Below are 17,932 nucleotides of genomic sequence, written 5' to 3'. Positions count from 1 at the left end.
GTGTATTCAGAACTGACAGATGAAGACATTGCAGAATTGAAAGTACTGGCACCTAACGCAGCTGTGCTCACTACCATGGACTTCAGTGACACAGATTCAGCAACAGAATCTGACACAGAGACCGAAGACCTGCCAGAGCCACTAGTAGCTCTGTATGATGCCAATCTGAGATGCCTCTGCAAAAATGAACTACAAGAGAGGAGTGAAGAGACCTTTGAAAAACTGAGGAAGGAGTTAACCAATGAGCAGTGTGTAAACCTTGAGCTTACGACAAAAAATCAGGCCCACTCTCAGGCCTGGCACACACACAGAACTGGAAGGATAACAAGCACAACCCTACATCGTGTATGCACTGTAGTAACCGAAACCGCTAAAACAAACCTCGTAAAACAGGTAATGCACTACAACAAACAAGACTTGTCCCATGTGCCAGCAGTACTTTGGGGAAGAGATATGGAGGACACAGCCAGAAGACAATACACAGAAATAATGAAAGCACAACATCGCAACTTTGACGTGAAGCTCTGCGGTCTTGTTGTGCGGCCAGACAAACCACATCTTGGGGCATCGCCGGATGGATTAGCAAACTGTACCTGCTGTGGGAAAGCAACTGTAGAGATTAAGTGTCCATACAAATACCGTGATGGTCTGACGGGGAGTAGCGAGGACACACAGTTCTGCTTAGACAAAGCACTACAATTAAAGAAGAATCATGAATACTACCATCAAGTTCAGCTTCACATGTTTGTATGCAACGCCCAATACTGCGACTTTGTGGTTTGGACAAAGCAAGTTGTTGCTATCAACCGCATACCCAGAGATGAAGAAATGCTGCAAGCAGTCCTGCCTAAAGCTGAAGTGTTCTTCAAACAGAGTATTTTGCCTGAGCTGTTAACACGCAGCATGGATCCACTGATGCAAGCGCCTACAGTCTGCTCACACTGTCAAAGGCCAGACTTTGGAATGATGATTGACTGTGCAAAGTGCAAGAACCATTTCCACTACACATGTGCCAGAGTAAGAAGAAAGGTTGTGGATTGGTATTGTGAACAGTGCAAAAAAAACAAGTCAGAATGAAATGTACTTCGGAGCAAATGATTTAATACAGTACTAATATTTTACATTTAAACACTTGAATGTGCAATTAATTGTGTTTATGACAATAAACAGTTACTTACAGAATTAATCGAAATTAAGCTTAATGTCTTGGGACTATACATTTACAAAGGTTTGTTAATGCTCCACACACAATCACAATATCGTCCAAGAGGTCAACCTGTGTGAGTGGAATAACAGTAGTCAGAATTTTGAAATTTTTCCATCTACCTATTATTCTTTCAATGTGTATTCTCACATTAGACAAACGCCTTGATATGTCCACTTCTTGAGCAGAGAGCTGCTTTTTACCTTTGGTAAAGTGAGGGATCCTAAGGGTGGCACCACGTGTGGCAAGCTCATCTCTGATGGTAAAACCACGATCTGCTAGTATCTCATCATTATGCTCTAGAAGGTCATAAAATCCAGACTCAGCTGTAATTTGTTTATCTGAAACTCGCCCACCCCAACCTGCCGACAGAAAAGAAATGGCTCCTGAAGGTGACATGCCAACCAAATATTTAACAGTGTTGTGGCTTTTATAAGTCGAGTAAGTCTGGGCTCTGGAGGTTAAATTTGTGGGTCTGTTGATAAAAATTTCTGTACAGTCAATAATGCACCTGCAACGTTTATATTTAGGTTTAAAACATTTTGGCATATTCTTTAATACTGCATGCTTGCTTGGCCACTTTATGAGAGGCTTTAAAGTTGCAGACATAACAGGGAGCCAACTTCTCAAAATGTTTGAGATGTCACTTTCTGTGACATTAAATCTGAAAGCAATATCCTTGTTGCAGAGCCCTAATCTTAGTTTCATTAGGATGATTAATAGATGATCCTTCAGGTTCATAGAGCCACGCACAACCTCTACACTGTCTTTAAGTTTGTGAATCAACCACTCAAATAAGACACTGGTCAGACCTGTAAAAAACAGAACCTGCACTGCTTTACTCTTGATAGAGCTAAAGGAAAATTGTGTATTTGTGAGTGTGGCCTTTAGTTCCTCATTCTCAGATTTCAGTTTGTCGATCTCCAAACGCAGGTTGACACACTCTGCAGAAAGTTGGCTGTACTTGTGTTTCAGATCATCATGGAGAACCTTTGGGACTGTGGCTTCTGAAATAGATATTAGATAGTAATAGACTTATAAAAGAAGCACTGTCACTTGTTTTAGTTGAGCTTTTCTCAATATTATTTGATAGATGTTTTCAAACCGCATGTGCTAAACAGAATAATGTTCAACATCATTCACAACACAGTTCTGCTGTATTGAACAATATATAAACAGGACCTGATTCATCCTAATAATGACTGCCCTACATTAGTTAAGGTATTATAAGTTCTTACCAGTGCATGGATCCGCACCAGGCTCCATTCTGCTGTCATCTGAGGACAGGCAAGCTCCAGAAGATTCTGATGCAACCTCATCACTAGCTTCTTTGGACCGCTGTACATCATCTGGTGGTCTGTGGGTGGTTTCTTCCCTTTTTCTTTTCCTCTTAAATCTGATACACAGAGATGAAGGCAAACAATCAGTCCAAAACAGTTTAGTTGCTTGGTAGATCATAGGAAGTTATCAGGTACCAAAACCAAGTCAAGTGTAAATTACATAGCATACCTCAACAGGGCTTCACAAGACAATGCAGACATAACAAAAATCTGGTCTGACAAATTATCTAAAAATGATGTGACATTACTTGCCATACATTCTCTGCATTTTGATGCATGCAATGTGATTCCGGTTAGCAACTAAATAAGGCTAAAGTGACAATATTTACCTCTCAAGTTTTGTATCGCCATTGTCTATTTCACCCTGGGTTGAGAAGGAAAAGACAGAAGGTACAAAGTCGGGACTATTGAAGTCCATGGATACCTCTCCTGTCCAAAAACAGTATTCTAGTTATTGACAGTACGATAGTGTAACAGGTACATTTAGCCTGAGTTTGCCAAGCTTACGACACTAGCTAGTCGTCAAGCTAACTACTAGCAAGACAACGTAACACAATTTAAGGTAAGTTAGCTAGAACGACTAAAACTTGTACATTATTCTGTGTTCTATTGTTAGATAAGCGTACAACTTTACCGGGTTATTTTGTTGTTGTAAGCCAAACCGAGTGATGTGTCTGATTTAGTGCAGCTCTAATGTTAACTTACCTGATATGAAGTGTGAACTGCAGAGTCTGGCATTTTTAATATGGTCTTCGTTCCAATCGGCTCTTCTGATGGCTTGTAACCAACGACGTCTGCGGTTGGCATTAAAAGAATTGTTAGCTGATGGTATTCTGTAAAACTTAAGATCCTTGTTTACAGATTTCCGATTCTGGCATCCCACAGCACAACACGACATTTTTCTGGTTGTCTTTTGCAACCAACTTGCGCGGTTGAACCTGTGTGACGTCGTTCTGACGTAGGGTGAAAATTGGTCTATACGTTAAAGCCTCAGTTTGATATTTCCCGGCATGTCCTCACTCTCGGTTAGTAAGTAGTTAATATTACGTGAATTAGACAAGAATCTTTTTTTTTTTTCTTCGAGCAAATATGAAAATTTTAATAATTCCTGGAGACCCTCTTTCAGCAGAATTGACTCAGCGTGAACAGAGCAAATCAAATATGCTTAAGAGAGGTCAGGAACCACAAAAACCAGGGTCATCCAGACACAATTCTAAGAAGGAAATGTGGCAGTATGTGAGAGAACTCCTGCAAATGTAACTATATGTTGACTGAAATGTCTCAGATGAATTTGGGCCCGCTAAATGATGTTTTCTAAACAAAGTTTGGGAGGAGCCCATAAGGATGATTGACAGCCGTCACTCACCCCACTTCAAATTACTAGGAGATTTAAATCCTACTTATCTGTTCACCATGTCACACGCTCCAACACAGCACAGTATCCCACCTCCTCCTTTTCACTACTAGCTGTAAGTTCACATTAGCCCTTATGCATAGGGGGTGTCAGCAGGCATTGCTTGCACACGACCACTGCTACAGGCATCTCAGGACCACGGTCAGCTAACAAGCCAAACATGCTCACATCTCTAAATTAAGCATTACGATGGGCAAACTAGTGAAATATACTGTACATGCTGTGAAAAACTGTACCCTACTCAATGTGGTGTCTTACTTCAAGACCATAGACATAGTATGTACAGTATATGCTCAAGACCAGCAGTATCTTCTAACTGTGGGCAGCTATCTTGCAGAACACTGAACTGCTGCAGTGTGGGGGGTCATGTATACACGAATCCAAAGTTTCAACCAATCCAGTTTTTTTTCGGAAACGGTACTTTTTTTTATTTCATAAACACGACATCATGTCAAGAAATGTCTGCGTACACATGGAAATCTGAAGCGACTGAAAACGCTGTAGTATATCTGCCAGGCCTGTTGGTAGAGCTGTAACGCTGCTACAGACAACTGAAGAAAACGGAGAAGAAGACAGGGAGCATGCATATAAAAAATGCGGACCGTTTGCAGGCGACGACGACAACAAGAAAATGAAGAGAGCTCAGGCGAGCCACCCCAAATCTGCTCTCATAGCTCTATGAGAGCAGATTTGGGGTGGCTCGCCTGCTACGCACTCTATCGACGCCAGCATCGAGACGGGTGACCTGGAGGGCACCGAGGACCTCGAAGACTCCTCGCTGTCCTGTCCAGAGTCAGCGGGGACTGCCCATTCTCCGAACCCAACTGAAGCGATAGGAAATCCTACTGCGGTTGTAAAGCAGCGCAGGGATTTGCTCCAGGTATACTCATGATTTCAAGCTTAGCGAGCTAGCTATATGCTATGTTGCTTACCGTTTGATGTGCACACAGTTTAGAGTTCGATGCTTGTTTTGTATATGTGCTTTAGTACACAATTTATAACATAGCTTTGGCCTTAAACGTTTGCGTAATAATGTGATTTGTTCTGCTTTATCCAAGGCAAAGCTGAACAACCACAGAGAGGACCGGCTAAAGAGGAAGGTTCCGGCTACCCCCTAGAGCAGGAGGATCTACAAATAAAGAGGCGGATGTTGGCGTTAATGGAGGAGAATTCCAGACGCAACTCTGACAATATGTCGCAGATCAACACAAACATTGCAAACATTACCAGTACTATACAGGACGGTTTCTCCCTGATGAGGGAGTTATTACTCCAGCCCAGCTCAAATAACTTTGCACACCCCCACAGCAGAGGCGTTGGGTATGGACAATTACACGGGCACCCACCAGCTTTCATTCATAGTACACCGCACCCCAGTACACCTGCCTTCCAGCACACACCTAGGCCTCAACCAGCAAACCAATCTGGACACACACCAACACATGCCACCCTATAGCAACAATTATCGTACTTTTCTTGCAGACGAGGACGCAGAGTGACCCTGCACTCTGGTTCACTGTTGCACTTTACATTGTGTGTGTATATAGGTCATTATTTTGTGTGATTATTATGATTTTTTTCTGCACAGGTAAGAGGATGCAGAGTGACCATGCACTGTGCTTCACTTTTATTTTTTAGTTTGTATTGTGTATATAGTTTTTTCCTTTGTGTGTAAAGTTTTCTGCTACTTTAATAACCACTTATCTGTGAAAGTGAACAGTTTCTGATATTGCATTTGCACATCCAATAAAAAAGTATTGTTTATTTACAGTGGACACACATTTCGTGCAAGACTTGGCATGAGCAAAAGTACAAGTCACATTTGAAAAGTGCACAAAATGAAAATGACTAGCCGGTCTCCCAGTCAGTCGTGTTAAACAGTCTTTGTTAAGGGTCAAGGTACTTTGTAAGAACTCTCCTCACTCTCTTTCCCTCCCCCTCATCACAGTCAGTGAGATGGTGGTTGCATTGTGAAGGAGGCTGCAAGTCGTTGTCACCTTGTATTGTTCCCAACACAGATTGTTCATCCACAGGCTCCTTATTGGCCTCACAGAAATTGTGCAGAACAAAGCAGGCGTAAATGACATGGGGCAGGTCATTCAAGTTTATGTCCATAGGCCTTTGCAGTGCAGCAAACCTGGCCTTGAGGCGTCCAAACGCAAAGTCTATGACCATGTGTGCCCTACACAAACATAACCCAAAGTATTGTTCTTGAGGTGTAGAACCACCGTTTGAATATCCTTTCATCAGGTAAGGCAACAGAGGGTAGGCTGAGTCACCAAGAAGAAAAATTGGTATGGCCTCCTCGCCGTCCACAATCTGCTTTGTCAGAACAGGGATCTTGCCGGTCTTCAAATAGAAGTTTAGCTTTGAATTGGCAAAAATCCTTGCGTCGTTCACACTCCCAGGCCACTTTATCACGACATCCATAAATCTGTACTTGTAGTCACAGACGGCCTGTACATTTAGGGAAGGTTTGCCGTTACTGTTCACGTAGTCCATGGAGATGGAGGATGATGACGGCTTGAACTCGACGTGGGTGCCGTCGACTGCTCCCAAGCACTGTGGCAGTCCGTGAGCACGATGAAAGCCCACAACTAGATCCTTGGCCTCCGGCTCCGTAAAAGGTAGCTTTATGTATTTTTCACCCAGGTGGATGGCGATCGCCTTGCATGTCTGTCTGACAATGCCGGACACTGACGTTCGCGACACGCCGAAAGCGTTCGCAGTCTTCCGTAGCCCTCCCCCATTGCTCAAGTAATAAAGCGTTAACGCAACCCTTTTGAGCGTTTCAATCGGTGCCCTCATGTTTGTTTTTTGTCCTTCGATATACGGGCGAAGTTCTTCGCTCAGGGCAACAAGAGATGTTCTAGACATGCGGAAGTTCTCCCTCCATTCATTGTCCACGACAACGCCATTGACAAAGTTGTCCCACCAGCTACTGGTTCTCCCAGGTCTAACCCAAAACTTTCTTCTGGTTTCCCTTCTGGTTTCCCTTCTGGTTGCTCTCCGCGGTTGATCTAAAAGCATGTGGCGTATGTGGTTGTCCACGATCATTTGCTGCTCGTCATAGTAGGAGAGGAGCAGAAGATTTTGCTGTAGTAGCCCTAATAGACTCAGTAGCTTATGCAGCACGAACACAAGCCTGTAGTCCGCCATTGTTGTTGCTGTTATGAAGTGACGCAGTGGGGTTAAGGGTTAAGGCTGAGGTTGTGAGGCGGGGCGTGGGGCGTTCACGCGGGCCAATGAGAACATACTCATGTGTAGTGACGGCACATCATCACACTGGGATTTCTAGCATTGTATTCTATTAATTACAATGCAATCTGCAAGTAATTGACTACTTGGCCAACTAACTGTTTCACAAATGAGTGTATCGAGGTTTTTTTAATGACATCTCTCTTTTCTGACATGTTTTTCTCATGCAGAGTTCAAACAAGATAATCTATGTAAACCCAGACCTCACCTGCAAAGGTTGTCACCAAAAGTTGAACAGCAAGCCAGCAGCTGAGGATCATGGGTTTATCAGAATCAGTTCAGGAGAGGATGTCCTGTTCCATCCTAAAATCTACCAGTGTTATCATCATTGGGCCTCATTCTCGAACGCAGTTAAGAAACTCCAGTTTTCGGAACAAATCTGGCATTCATGAAAGTTCTCATCTGGGATGTGTTCTTAATTTAGACCAGAATTTAAATCAGTACATTCGTAAATCAGCCATATTTTTCTTAACGGCTGAATTTGTGAGAAATCGTTGGTGATTGCGTTCACATCAATTCTACAGACATCCTCGGATTTGATTATAATAATAATAATAAATACCAGAATATTTGTATCATTAACAATTACGTTTCACATTTATAGTCAGGATTCTACGGGGCATCGTGATGTCCTAAAATAAATAAAAGCACTACACAAACACTGCAAATGTAAGTGAATAAATAAATAAATAAGCACTAAACTCAATCGCGTGGATATAGCCAGTGAAATAGAATTGACACACCCATATTCTGCAACAATACCTCCACCTCTGCAATGGTGAAGTTAGGTCTGCGTTTACTCGACCGGTGCTCGCTTTCCGCTTTGACATGTTGATCAATCTGAAGTTGCTTTCACGTTTGCCTGTAGAGTCTGTGGATTGTGCAAACATCTCTTCAGTTGCATGCCCTTATAATGAGCTGGCAGGGCGTTTCTGTATGAGAATTCAGGTGCACGAGAACGCGCGTTCAATTTAATAATTACTGAACAGTTACAGACATTTTGGCAGTTTAGGAACACATTTCTAGGCATTTATGAATCCAGCAGAGATCTTTTCTTGGTTTTTCGAAGTCCGTAAGAAGATATTTAGGAAGACACTTAAGAAAATGTTCGAGAATGAGGCCCATTGTGTCTTCATTAACTCCTGGTTATATCCTTAAGGGAAACTTTTTTGTTTAAGAGTTTTCCGCGGTAGTTAATAATGTTTCTTTGTCTTTTCTGCGGGATAATTGCAATGGGATATTGCTTCCGAACAATCACAAAAAGATACTTAATATGTAGGCTAAGATTGGTTCAGCTGATCGTTGAGGTTATACCAAGACACCAAGGCTCAGATGCTTATGTCTACCTTGGACGGTTTGTTTCTGAAGAATTCCATATTTAGGGTCATCTGCATTTCATTAAAAAAAGTACAACAGGACAGCATTGTTTTAGTGGGAAATGAAAACACAGGCTATAGAACTTGTATTGTTACTAAAATGTAGCCTGTCCATCCAGTGCAAACCCACCTTTATTGACAGTATGCTGGTAATCGATGGCAGTTGCTAAGACAATTCATTTAGTTTCAAAGGCTGCAATGAGCTAATAGTCATTCGACATATCTTCGCAACTAACAGGCAGGGTTCAGAGTCAGCGTGCAATACATGAAGTATCAAAACTAAATGCCCTTAGATCTTTCAACTGTCAGTCCCTCCATGATTTTGCATTCTTGCATTTCACAAATTCATGCTATGGAATTTTCTCTTATTTCCGTAATATCCTAGCCTGGATACCAGACCGAACTTAGCCCCGCCCACACATTTTTTGGTTGGGAAGTTCGGTCTGGCATTACTCCATTGAGGAGAAATTATCTGCGGACAGACATTGCCGTACCAATCAAATTGTCAAGGCGGGCTTTATACGATGATGGACAGATGATCAACCGTAACGTAATCAACCACGTCACCAAAGAGCTTTTGGGGTGAATTCGTTTTCAACAAACATGGCTGCCGTTGGAGAGCTGAAATGTGGTGATTCGAGTCTGTTTTAGAAGACATTGACAGCACATTCATTTTGAAAGAGGAACAGAGAAACGCGATCAAGGCATTTGTCGATCGAAAAGATGTTTTTGCCGTCCTTCCTACGGGATCCGGTAAAAGTTTAATGTATCAGCTGGCCTCATGGTCTACGTTATGGTCATACTACGTTGCTCTGATTGGTTCTAGATATATCCAATTGAGCGAAGAGGCATTTTTTTTCCTGGTTCGGTTGAAACACGCCCCATAATCATATGGGGCGCCGTTTGTAAAATGTTGCACTTTCGAAAATCCTGCTCAGTTTTGCTACATTTAGCATTTTCATATGGAACAAAAAGCACGACAATATTCGAATGTCACTTTTTCAAGCATTTAGAGAGAAATTCATGTAAATTCATGCGATAACTTTTCCAAGGATATTTTTTGGCAGTAACACAAAGTTGTTGAATAATATAAATGTTTCATCTAAATGTAAATGTTAAATATAAATGTAAATGTTAAATGTAAATGTAAATGTTAAGTATAAACGTAAATGTTCAATGTTATATATAAATGTTAAATGTAAATGCTAAATGTAAATGTTAAATGTAAATGTAAATGTTAAATGTAAATGTAAAATGTTCAGTCTACATGTCAGATTTGAAGACTGAACCTTACAATATTTACGGTAATTGGCTTTCATAGTTTTCACGTCACGTCAGAATTACCAGCTTGCGGGCAAGAAAATACACTCCACAGCTGTCTACCACTGGAATTTATACTGGAACTGACCATCTTTCATTCAAGATTATTTAATATATCCGCTTTAAAATTGTCTGACATAGGTAGTAAAATGCCAGACAGTTGTTGCTCGGTTGGCTGTTCAAATCGGCGAGGAGACAAGCCCGGCTGTTTCCAGCTGATTGTAGACGTCTTCTGGGTCAACTTTTCTCAGGCGGGCAGTAAACTAGCCTTCTTTTTGGAGCTTGCAATAAAAGCATTAACCCTGTTTTGGTCGCCTCATTCATCAGAATAACTACCTAAAACGGGAATAGATCAAGAAATAAAGTCAAGAAACAAAGCATCAACACGATTAAAATTGGATTACCCGGTTTCTGCTCTGAGATTGCGACAAGTACCTAAGCAACTAGGCTAGGCTACTGTATTTTGTCATCCAACTGGTAATACTACAATGCCAGTAGAAAATACTTGGGAAGATAATTTCAGTTGTCATTCGCCAGACCAGGTGGTTGTACTTGTGTTAACCAGGAAATTGTGTAAAATGATAAACAACAGTGTTGGGTAGGCTAAAGGTTGCTAGCTAACAGCATGTAGCTCGCTAGCTGGTAGCTAGCTATTAAATGGCAATCATCTTTGCTCTGATAATGAAGATGTTTATTAGTTTTCACCTTCCAGACGACATCGTTATTAACCCATCCCCTTCTGAAAATTAAATTACTATATGTGCTTTTGGTAGGCTTTCAGTTTTTGAGGTGTGTAGGGGGACGGATTTTCTATTAGATATATGTAAATATCTCCAAACTGGAGCTCAGGCAGGGACTTCTACGACGTTACAGAAATACAAATATCAGCGGGTGCAGTAAAGGGATCACAGGTTCCCAAAATTAATTTTTTTTCTAGATATCTCTGTCTGGCTATTGTGGTATGATCTGTGTTTGATGGCGATCGTAATTGAGTAGGTTGCACTGCTCGACTATGTCCACTGTTGGTCGACACATTTTGCCTGCAAGGTATCCCTGGTAGTGTAACTGAAAGCTATGAATTACCGTAAATATTCTAATGTTCTGTCGTCAAGTCTGACATGTAGACTGAACATTTACATTTAACATTTACATTTACATTAAACATTTACATTTAACATTTACATTTAGCATTTGATATTTGTATTTACATTTAACATTTACATTTAACACTTATATTTAACATTTATGTATAACATTGAACATTTACGTTTATATTTAACATTTACATTTAACATTTACATTTATATTTAACATGTACATTTAACATTTAACATTAACATTTAGATGAAATATTTATATTATTTAACAACTTTGTGTTACTGCCAAAAAATATCCTTGGAAAAGTTATCGCATGAATTTACATGAATTTCTCTCTAAATGCTTGAAAAAGTGACATTCGAATATTGTCGTGCTTTTTGTTCCATATGAAAATGCTAAATGTAGCAAAACTGAGCAGGATTTTCGAACGTGCAACATTTTACAAACGGCGCCCCATATAATCACAGCCCATTGGAGCGGTATCAGACTCATATTCTGACTAGAATTATGAGTATGACATCGTCAGGCTAGTAATATCCGGGACTGGATTGTGTATTCTCGTTTGACTGCACTAAAACTGCTTCTCCACCAGATGTCATGATTATGTGCCCGGCGGATTAAAATTCGAGAGATTAAACCATTTTCAAGACAATGGTTAAACATATTGTACTATCAATATCAATAATGCATATCTTGGGCTCTCATGTGTTCAATTCTAATATGGCCCACAATCGACCAATTCAGCTCACACAGTGATGTTTCAGGCGAAATCTTAGACAACACTTTTCGCATTCAGGCTAGGGTCCTTCATCTCAGACAACAACTTACACTCTATGGTCGCATCACCTGAAGCTACTGTTTATATTTCTGTTCATGAAATCTTTCTCGAAAGAGAGAGAAGATGATTAAGGCTATCTTGATTTTCAACAACCATGGAAAACCACGCCTCATCCGATTTTATCAATACTTCGTAAGTCCATTAACGATTGATATCGATAACAAAACAATCCAGCAGAATCTGTGTGGGTTTTGCAACTATCGTGAGGCAGCTATCAGACCTAGCTAGCGATAGTTGAGTTGGTCAGATATACTAAGATTACCTACCTTATCAAGCTAACTCAGCCCTAGTATTCGTCCAGCCTTTCTTTTTTTTTCAATTTTCAGTTACCCCCCCCCCCCCTTACAGTCATCTTTTGAAGTAAAAATGTTCCCTCATTTTCTTATTAGTAAAGCTGTCTGTAAGCTGAGCTAGCTAACGTTAGTTAGTTAGCTAGCTTAGGTCGAGCGAAGGACATTTTGCGATTTTCTTTTCCTTCTGTAATTGTAAATACCCCTGCATCTCTATATTGGCTTTCAAATTATTATTGATAACTGCATTATACAACGCAAGCTGGCAACTTTATGTTAATTCATCATCTCTCTTCAATAGGCTGAAGATATGCAACAACAAATCATCAGAGAGACTTTTCATCTGGTGTCTAAGAGGGATGACAATGTCTGCAATTTCTTAGAGGGTGGAAGGTAATTTCAGTCACTCATCATTTCAGTGCCATCGATGTTGTAAGTGACTCATTGACTAAAAAAACGTTAGACCTGTAAGTCAAAACTGCAGTTTTTATGAAGTAACTGACATTTAAGCTAAAACGTTTCCCGGTGCTACGGATCTACAGGGGGTCATTTCAGCTGGGGACCACAACAACGCAGTGTTACGTGGTTTACTGCAAAAGTAAATTACTTCATTTAAACACTGAAAGACTACTGTGCGGGTAGGCTGTTAACTTGAGGCAAGTGGGTTTAGTGATTACATTTGAGCATAACTCTTTTCACCGCATTATATTATAAGCGTGTTTTTCTTACTCTGAGGCAATAGAAACGTCTTCGTGTGCCCGAACCGAAAAAGGTGTAGTTAGGCTATAGCTTCTTTTAGCTGAACTTCATGATGGTAGGCTAGCCTACATAACACCAACCAGTTTGTACTGAGAACATTTAAATACAGTTAGAAAGCGGTACGATGGTAAAAGTAAATAAAAATAAATAATACACACACATCGCAGGTAGGCCTTGGTAGCTTACTATCAGTTTGAGAAAGTATAGCCTATTGATGCAAAGAAGATGCTCAAAGCAGAGAGGAATGCTGCGTGTATCTCAAGCACAATGCAATTGCTGTTCTTTTAAGATTTTACAATGTGGCGGGGAGGAGGCTAGCCTAAACATTAAACAGCCCTCTCTCTCTCAAGTGATCATCGTTTATGGGGAGATTGAAAGTGTAGCCTACGCTTGATTTTGACGACATATCCTTAAGATCACGTTCTGCATGTACATGAACAAAGATCACATTGCAAAAAAATACTCCATCTCCACCACACTGTAATGAACTTGTACGTTTTATAATTTGTAGAATCATTGTCACATATGCTGTGAAATAGGGTAAAATTACTAATGTTGTGGTCACATGCCAACGCTCATCCCGAGTTCAAAAGAAGCCCAGTGGATCCGTAACACCGGAAAACGGACAGGGCTTGCAAGAGTTACTGGCAGATTAGACCAGATGTTTGATTAAATCGCATAGTAAACCTTGTTCTTGGGATTACAACTGCTTTGTTCCTGCAGGCTACATGCGTGTGTTGAGGCTCACTGCCTTCCATCATTCTCTCTTGTAGTTTAATAGGAGGTTCGGACTACAAGCTGATTTACAGGCATTACGCCACTCTTTACTTCGTGTTCTGTGTGGACTCCTCCGAAAGCGAGTTGGGAATTTTAGATCTAATTCAGGTAAGCCTGACTTTGAAGTTATCATGGCATTTCTATGGGTCATTTTTGTATCCCTGGCCTCTACTGAAGTTAAGACTACAGACCTTGAGGTGGAGCAGCCATCAGGGTCCAAACTGGTCCAAGATACTACAACCATGAACATGGTGTAATTCCCCATGTAGACTGTTTAAATATACTGTGAGCAACATTGGATACATGCATCTGACAAATGAATACATGTAAACATGTATGCATGTGTACAACAAAAGGTTTTGGTGGTGTGTTAATAGTGTAAATAGCTTTTATTCAATGCTGAATTATTTAGATTATCCTGCACGTCTTATGTTAGCCATGTTGCTTTCAAACCACTAACTTGAAACAACCTAAAAGACATTTCATCCGGTCAATGACCCTTAAGGACAAAGTTTAAATTTGGGCTAACATGTGAATTTTTAAAAAGGTTGTTTATTCACATGAAAGTTTATTAATTGACTTTTAAGTTTAGTAGCTTTACTAGCATTGTATTGTAATAACTATTGGGACAGGGGTATCAGGGGTAATGACCAAAGCTCTGCTAGCCTCTGTAAAATGTTTGTACACCTAGCCAATGGGCAATAGGCTATCATCACATGAAAAGTGCATCACTACCCTCAGATCCAAGCGTCTGCTTTTGTATGACCTCATGCCGGGCCATGGTTGGCGTTTATATTTCTGTGGATTATAGTTACTTGCTTGTGATTACCCAGACTTCATAGCTTTCCTGTCCCACTGTTTATAACAGGTCTTTGTGGAAACCCTGGATAAATGCTTTGAGAATGTCTGTGAACTGGATCTCATCTTTCACATGGACAAGGTGGGTTTGTGCCACATCACCGAATTCACAGTAAGACTACACTCAGCTTTATTTAGTGTGATTGCTCACAGCATTGTGTATGAAAGCACACTATTGATCTTCTTAAGTTTTCTTATCAGTGTGATTGCTCAAACACAGAGCATTGCAAAGCAATAGCAAGCACACTATTGGTCTTGGTCATTTTTTTTATTTATCATGATTGCTCAAGCACACACACTTATTCCACCCATTTTTGATATCTTAACGAATAGTTAATGCAGAAGTAATTATTAACAGATGCACAGTAATATGACACTGGGGCAGTGCAGACAGGCGTCTTTTTTATCTGTCATTTCACACCTTTATGACTCAGATGATAAGATAAAATGTCATCTGTTCAATGGATGATGCAGAGGTATTGAAATGTTCTGTACTTAATCGATATATTCAAATAGCCACATGTTTATCTGGTTAGACAGTTATTAACGAATGTCAGAGTATCAAGACCCACCAAGGTAAAGGACAGTGATGGCTTAAGTCAATGCTTTGATTGTGTTAATGCTAAACTAATGCCCCTTTTAAAAATTCCCACTCCATTCTAGTCTTACCATCTTTACTCATATTTTGTGTATATATTTACGTGTCCGATGCTATACGTATGTTTGTATCCGTCTCTTCCTCAGGTCCATTGCATCCTACAGGAGGTTGTGATGGGAGGGATGGTGCTGGAAACCAACATGAATGAGATTGTGGCCCAGGTGGAGATGCAGAACAGAATGGAGAAGTCTGAGGTGAGTTTTTGGACAGACTGGGACCCCATGACCCTGTCAGCACTGTTGAATGTCAAAACCAATCTCTTCCTTGGCTAAGTTAATATAACATAGAAACAACAATCAGTATAATCTTATAATTATATAAATGTGTAAACATGCTATTTGTAGCCTTTAGCTTTCACCATCTTGGCCAAACTTTTTTCTTAGTCCTGCCCCTCTAGAGATAATCACCTGTCACAAACTTAAGACTCTGAATTGTCCAATATCCAATATCATTTACCAATTCCTGTCTGTAATGAGAAGAAACTATGGTCAGACATGACAAGTGATTCCACATTTCTCAGTAACATATATAATAGAGTATAACCATACACTACAAAAGTTCAAATAGATAAAATAGGCAAACTCTACGGTGTTTTTTTCTATGGCAAGTGTCAATGCCCCTGTATGGCCACTGACCAGTTTCAGGAGGTTTTCCTGCTGAAAAGATCAGTGTCAGTTTATGGCTGATAACGGCACTGGCTGGTCAGAGACTACTGAACAGTCTCTGGAGCTCCTCCTATTGGTAATAACCAGTGGTCAGTGCTAGCTGTCAGAGGCACTGAGCAGTAAGTAACTAACTAGTCCTTGGAGCTAACCAATGATGAACATAATAGACCAGTGCTCACAAGAATGACCTGTGTGAGCTAAAGCCCTCTCTCTCAAAATAAATTAATTAATGTGAGACTACAAATGTGTTAATGTGTTTTATAGCCAGTACAGGAACCTAATGAAAATAAAGGCAAAAAAAGTCTATCTAATAAAAAAAATCTATCTAATATTTTGTCAGTATTTTCTATTGTTTATCCTAAGTAGGGTTTGGAATTTTATTGTAGCTTAACAGGTTAAAGTTAATTTTTTTTTCTCTGTACCAGGGTGGATTGTCGGCGGCCCCTGCCCGTGCTGTGTCAGCGGTTAAAAATATGAACCTTCCAGAAATGCCTCGCAACATCAACATTGGCGACATCAACATTAAAGTCCCTAGCCTCTCCCCATTCTGATCAAGATGCCCGTTTGTATTTTAATTTATGTTACAATGAATGTTGATAAGACATTGTGAGTGTTTTCCTCTGTAATGTGTCAAAGGTGAGACTGAGGTATGGATTCTTCTTACATTCGATCTGTGCGATACTGTACCAAATGTTTCCCATAGGTTTCATCACTGTTCCAGTTGTGGTCCTTTTCAGTAGGTCATGCTAAAGCTTGCAATGTCACATATATTTATTTATTGCTTTGTATAGGGATACCCTAAGCATTTCAAACATTCCAAAACAGAGGATAATGGTAAAGGATTAAGGAAAGGTTGAGGGAAACCTAAATATAATGTGTAGTTTTGAGTCATTTGAGAACCCACAACAGCTGAAGTTCTTCTTGTATGCTTTGTAGATGGCACATGTCCTCTCATTAAAACATATTTATCAAATGTGTATATGTATTGTTGGTTTATTGTAATATTCTCCAAAGATGTGTAAACATAGGAGAGTAACAAATATTTCGGTTTCTTCTTCTCCATGGGAATAGCTTGGTGTCAAAACAGACATCTGTCCTCAGACATCTTTCTCCTGTTCAATGTGAAAAGCTGTCTTGCACTTTTGAATATCCAGTACTAGTGCTCTTTAGTGCACTAAGCATTTGTTCCCCCATGGAGCCTGGAAAGGGCTGGAAAAAGGAAGTCGTGAGGCAGGCTACCCTTGGCATTCAGAGAAGGCATGTTGTGAAAACTTTCACCTTGTTGCAAAATCTCTTAGTGCCTCATTTTTTGCCAAGTCTAATGCTTATCCCAGACCTGGTCCACAGAAAGAAGTTGACGTATGGAATGAAATTTGCGTATTAAAAAATGTGTTATAGTATAAATTCTCTAAAGTGTTATAACTCCGATGCACAATACCAGCACTTTGTCCTATCTGCTTCATGACACTGAGCAGGGATCCAAGGCATTCATGTGGCCGCCTTGAAACTGTCTTTATCCAGGCAGTCAGTGCCATAGCCACATTTTAAAGAGGACCTGTTTTGTTTTTCCCTTTCCATTAGTGTGTTATGTAGTATTTTTGTGCATGTAAACGGCCTGCAAAGATACAACAGTACACGGCAGAGGGAGTAGTACTCTCCTACAGCAACCACTTTTCTCTGCTGCCTAAAATGCCTCGGAAATCCAGCCTTTTCCCCTATAACAAAGCACAATCGTTACAACAGCAGGGCTGATAATTTGACGTAACCATTTTACCGAGATGGTTTTTTGAGATTTCACTGGCTATGTTGTCAATTGGTTTCTTTGAGCTCTAGCAGAATATGCACAGAAATGAAGCCCCTGGACTTTTCCTCCTCCAACATTCCAACTCTTAACACATGGTGTTATCAAAAGTAAAACTGAACAGATTCAAAGTTCATTTGGTGTTTAAATAATACTACTTGGCTATTTCCTTACTTCAAACCCATCACAGTCTTCGCAAATGATTTATCAGGCTCAGATCTGTGTATTACATATCTTGAAATCTGATAATGGTGTTGATGGAGAGATGCACAGCAG

General features: G+C 40.3%; 3 protein-coding genes across 6 annotated transcripts; 1 reads left to right on the top strand and 2 right to left on the bottom strand.

Annotated features, from left to right (window-relative positions):
- Positions 1-1,088: 1,088 nt before the first annotated feature.
- On the bottom strand, positions 1,089-4,111 carry LOC116219982. Of its 4 annotated transcripts, XM_031564598.2 has the most exons (5): positions 3,250-4,107; positions 2,874-2,973; positions 2,443-2,600; positions 1,408-2,211; positions 1,100-1,276 (listed from the first exon to the last, which is right to left on the bottom strand). In XM_031564598.2, exons 1-5 carry the CDS (start codon positions 3,440-3,442, stop codon positions 1,272-1,274), a joined length of 1,260 nt encoding a protein of 419 aa, XP_031420458.1. In that variant the 5' UTR covers positions 3,443-4,107; the 3' UTR covers positions 1,100-1,271. The 4 variants fall into 4 exon arrangements, with proteins under 4 accessions (XP_042559664.1, XP_031420457.1, XP_031420456.1 ...); XM_031564597.2 differs by having other exon boundaries at positions 1,090-2,211; positions 2,874-2,908; positions 3,250-4,111; XM_031564596.2 differs by having other exon boundaries at positions 1,090-2,211; positions 3,250-4,108.
- Positions 4,112-5,845: 1,734 nt separating this feature from the next.
- On the bottom strand, positions 5,846-7,117 carry LOC105892117 (putative nuclease HARBI1). Its single transcript, XM_012818348.2, has one exon. The coding sequence runs from the start codon at positions 7,115-7,117 to the stop codon at positions 5,846-5,848; it is 1,272 nt and encodes a 423-aa protein (XP_012673802.2).
- Positions 7,118-11,805: 4,688 nt separating this feature from the next.
- Positions 11,806-16,832, top strand: ap3s2 (adaptor related protein complex 3 subunit sigma 2). The gene is made up of 6 exons (XM_012818355.3): positions 11,806-11,980; positions 12,440-12,531; positions 13,671-13,782; positions 14,543-14,614; positions 15,277-15,384; positions 16,281-16,832. Exons 1-6 carry the CDS (start codon positions 11,912-11,914, stop codon positions 16,404-16,406), a joined length of 579 nt encoding a protein of 192 aa, XP_012673809.1. The 5' UTR covers positions 11,806-11,911; the 3' UTR covers positions 16,407-16,832.
- The last annotated feature ends 1,100 nt before the right edge of the window (positions 16,833-17,932 follow it).

Source organism: Clupea harengus, chromosome 3, assembly GCF_900700415.2.
Source record: "Clupea harengus chromosome 3, Ch_v2.0.2, whole genome shotgun sequence".
NCBI lineage: Eukaryota > Metazoa > Chordata > Actinopteri > Clupeiformes > Clupeidae > Clupea > Clupea harengus.
Note: the sequence above shows the minus strand (reverse complement) of the source record. Positions and strands in the feature narration are given on the sequence as shown.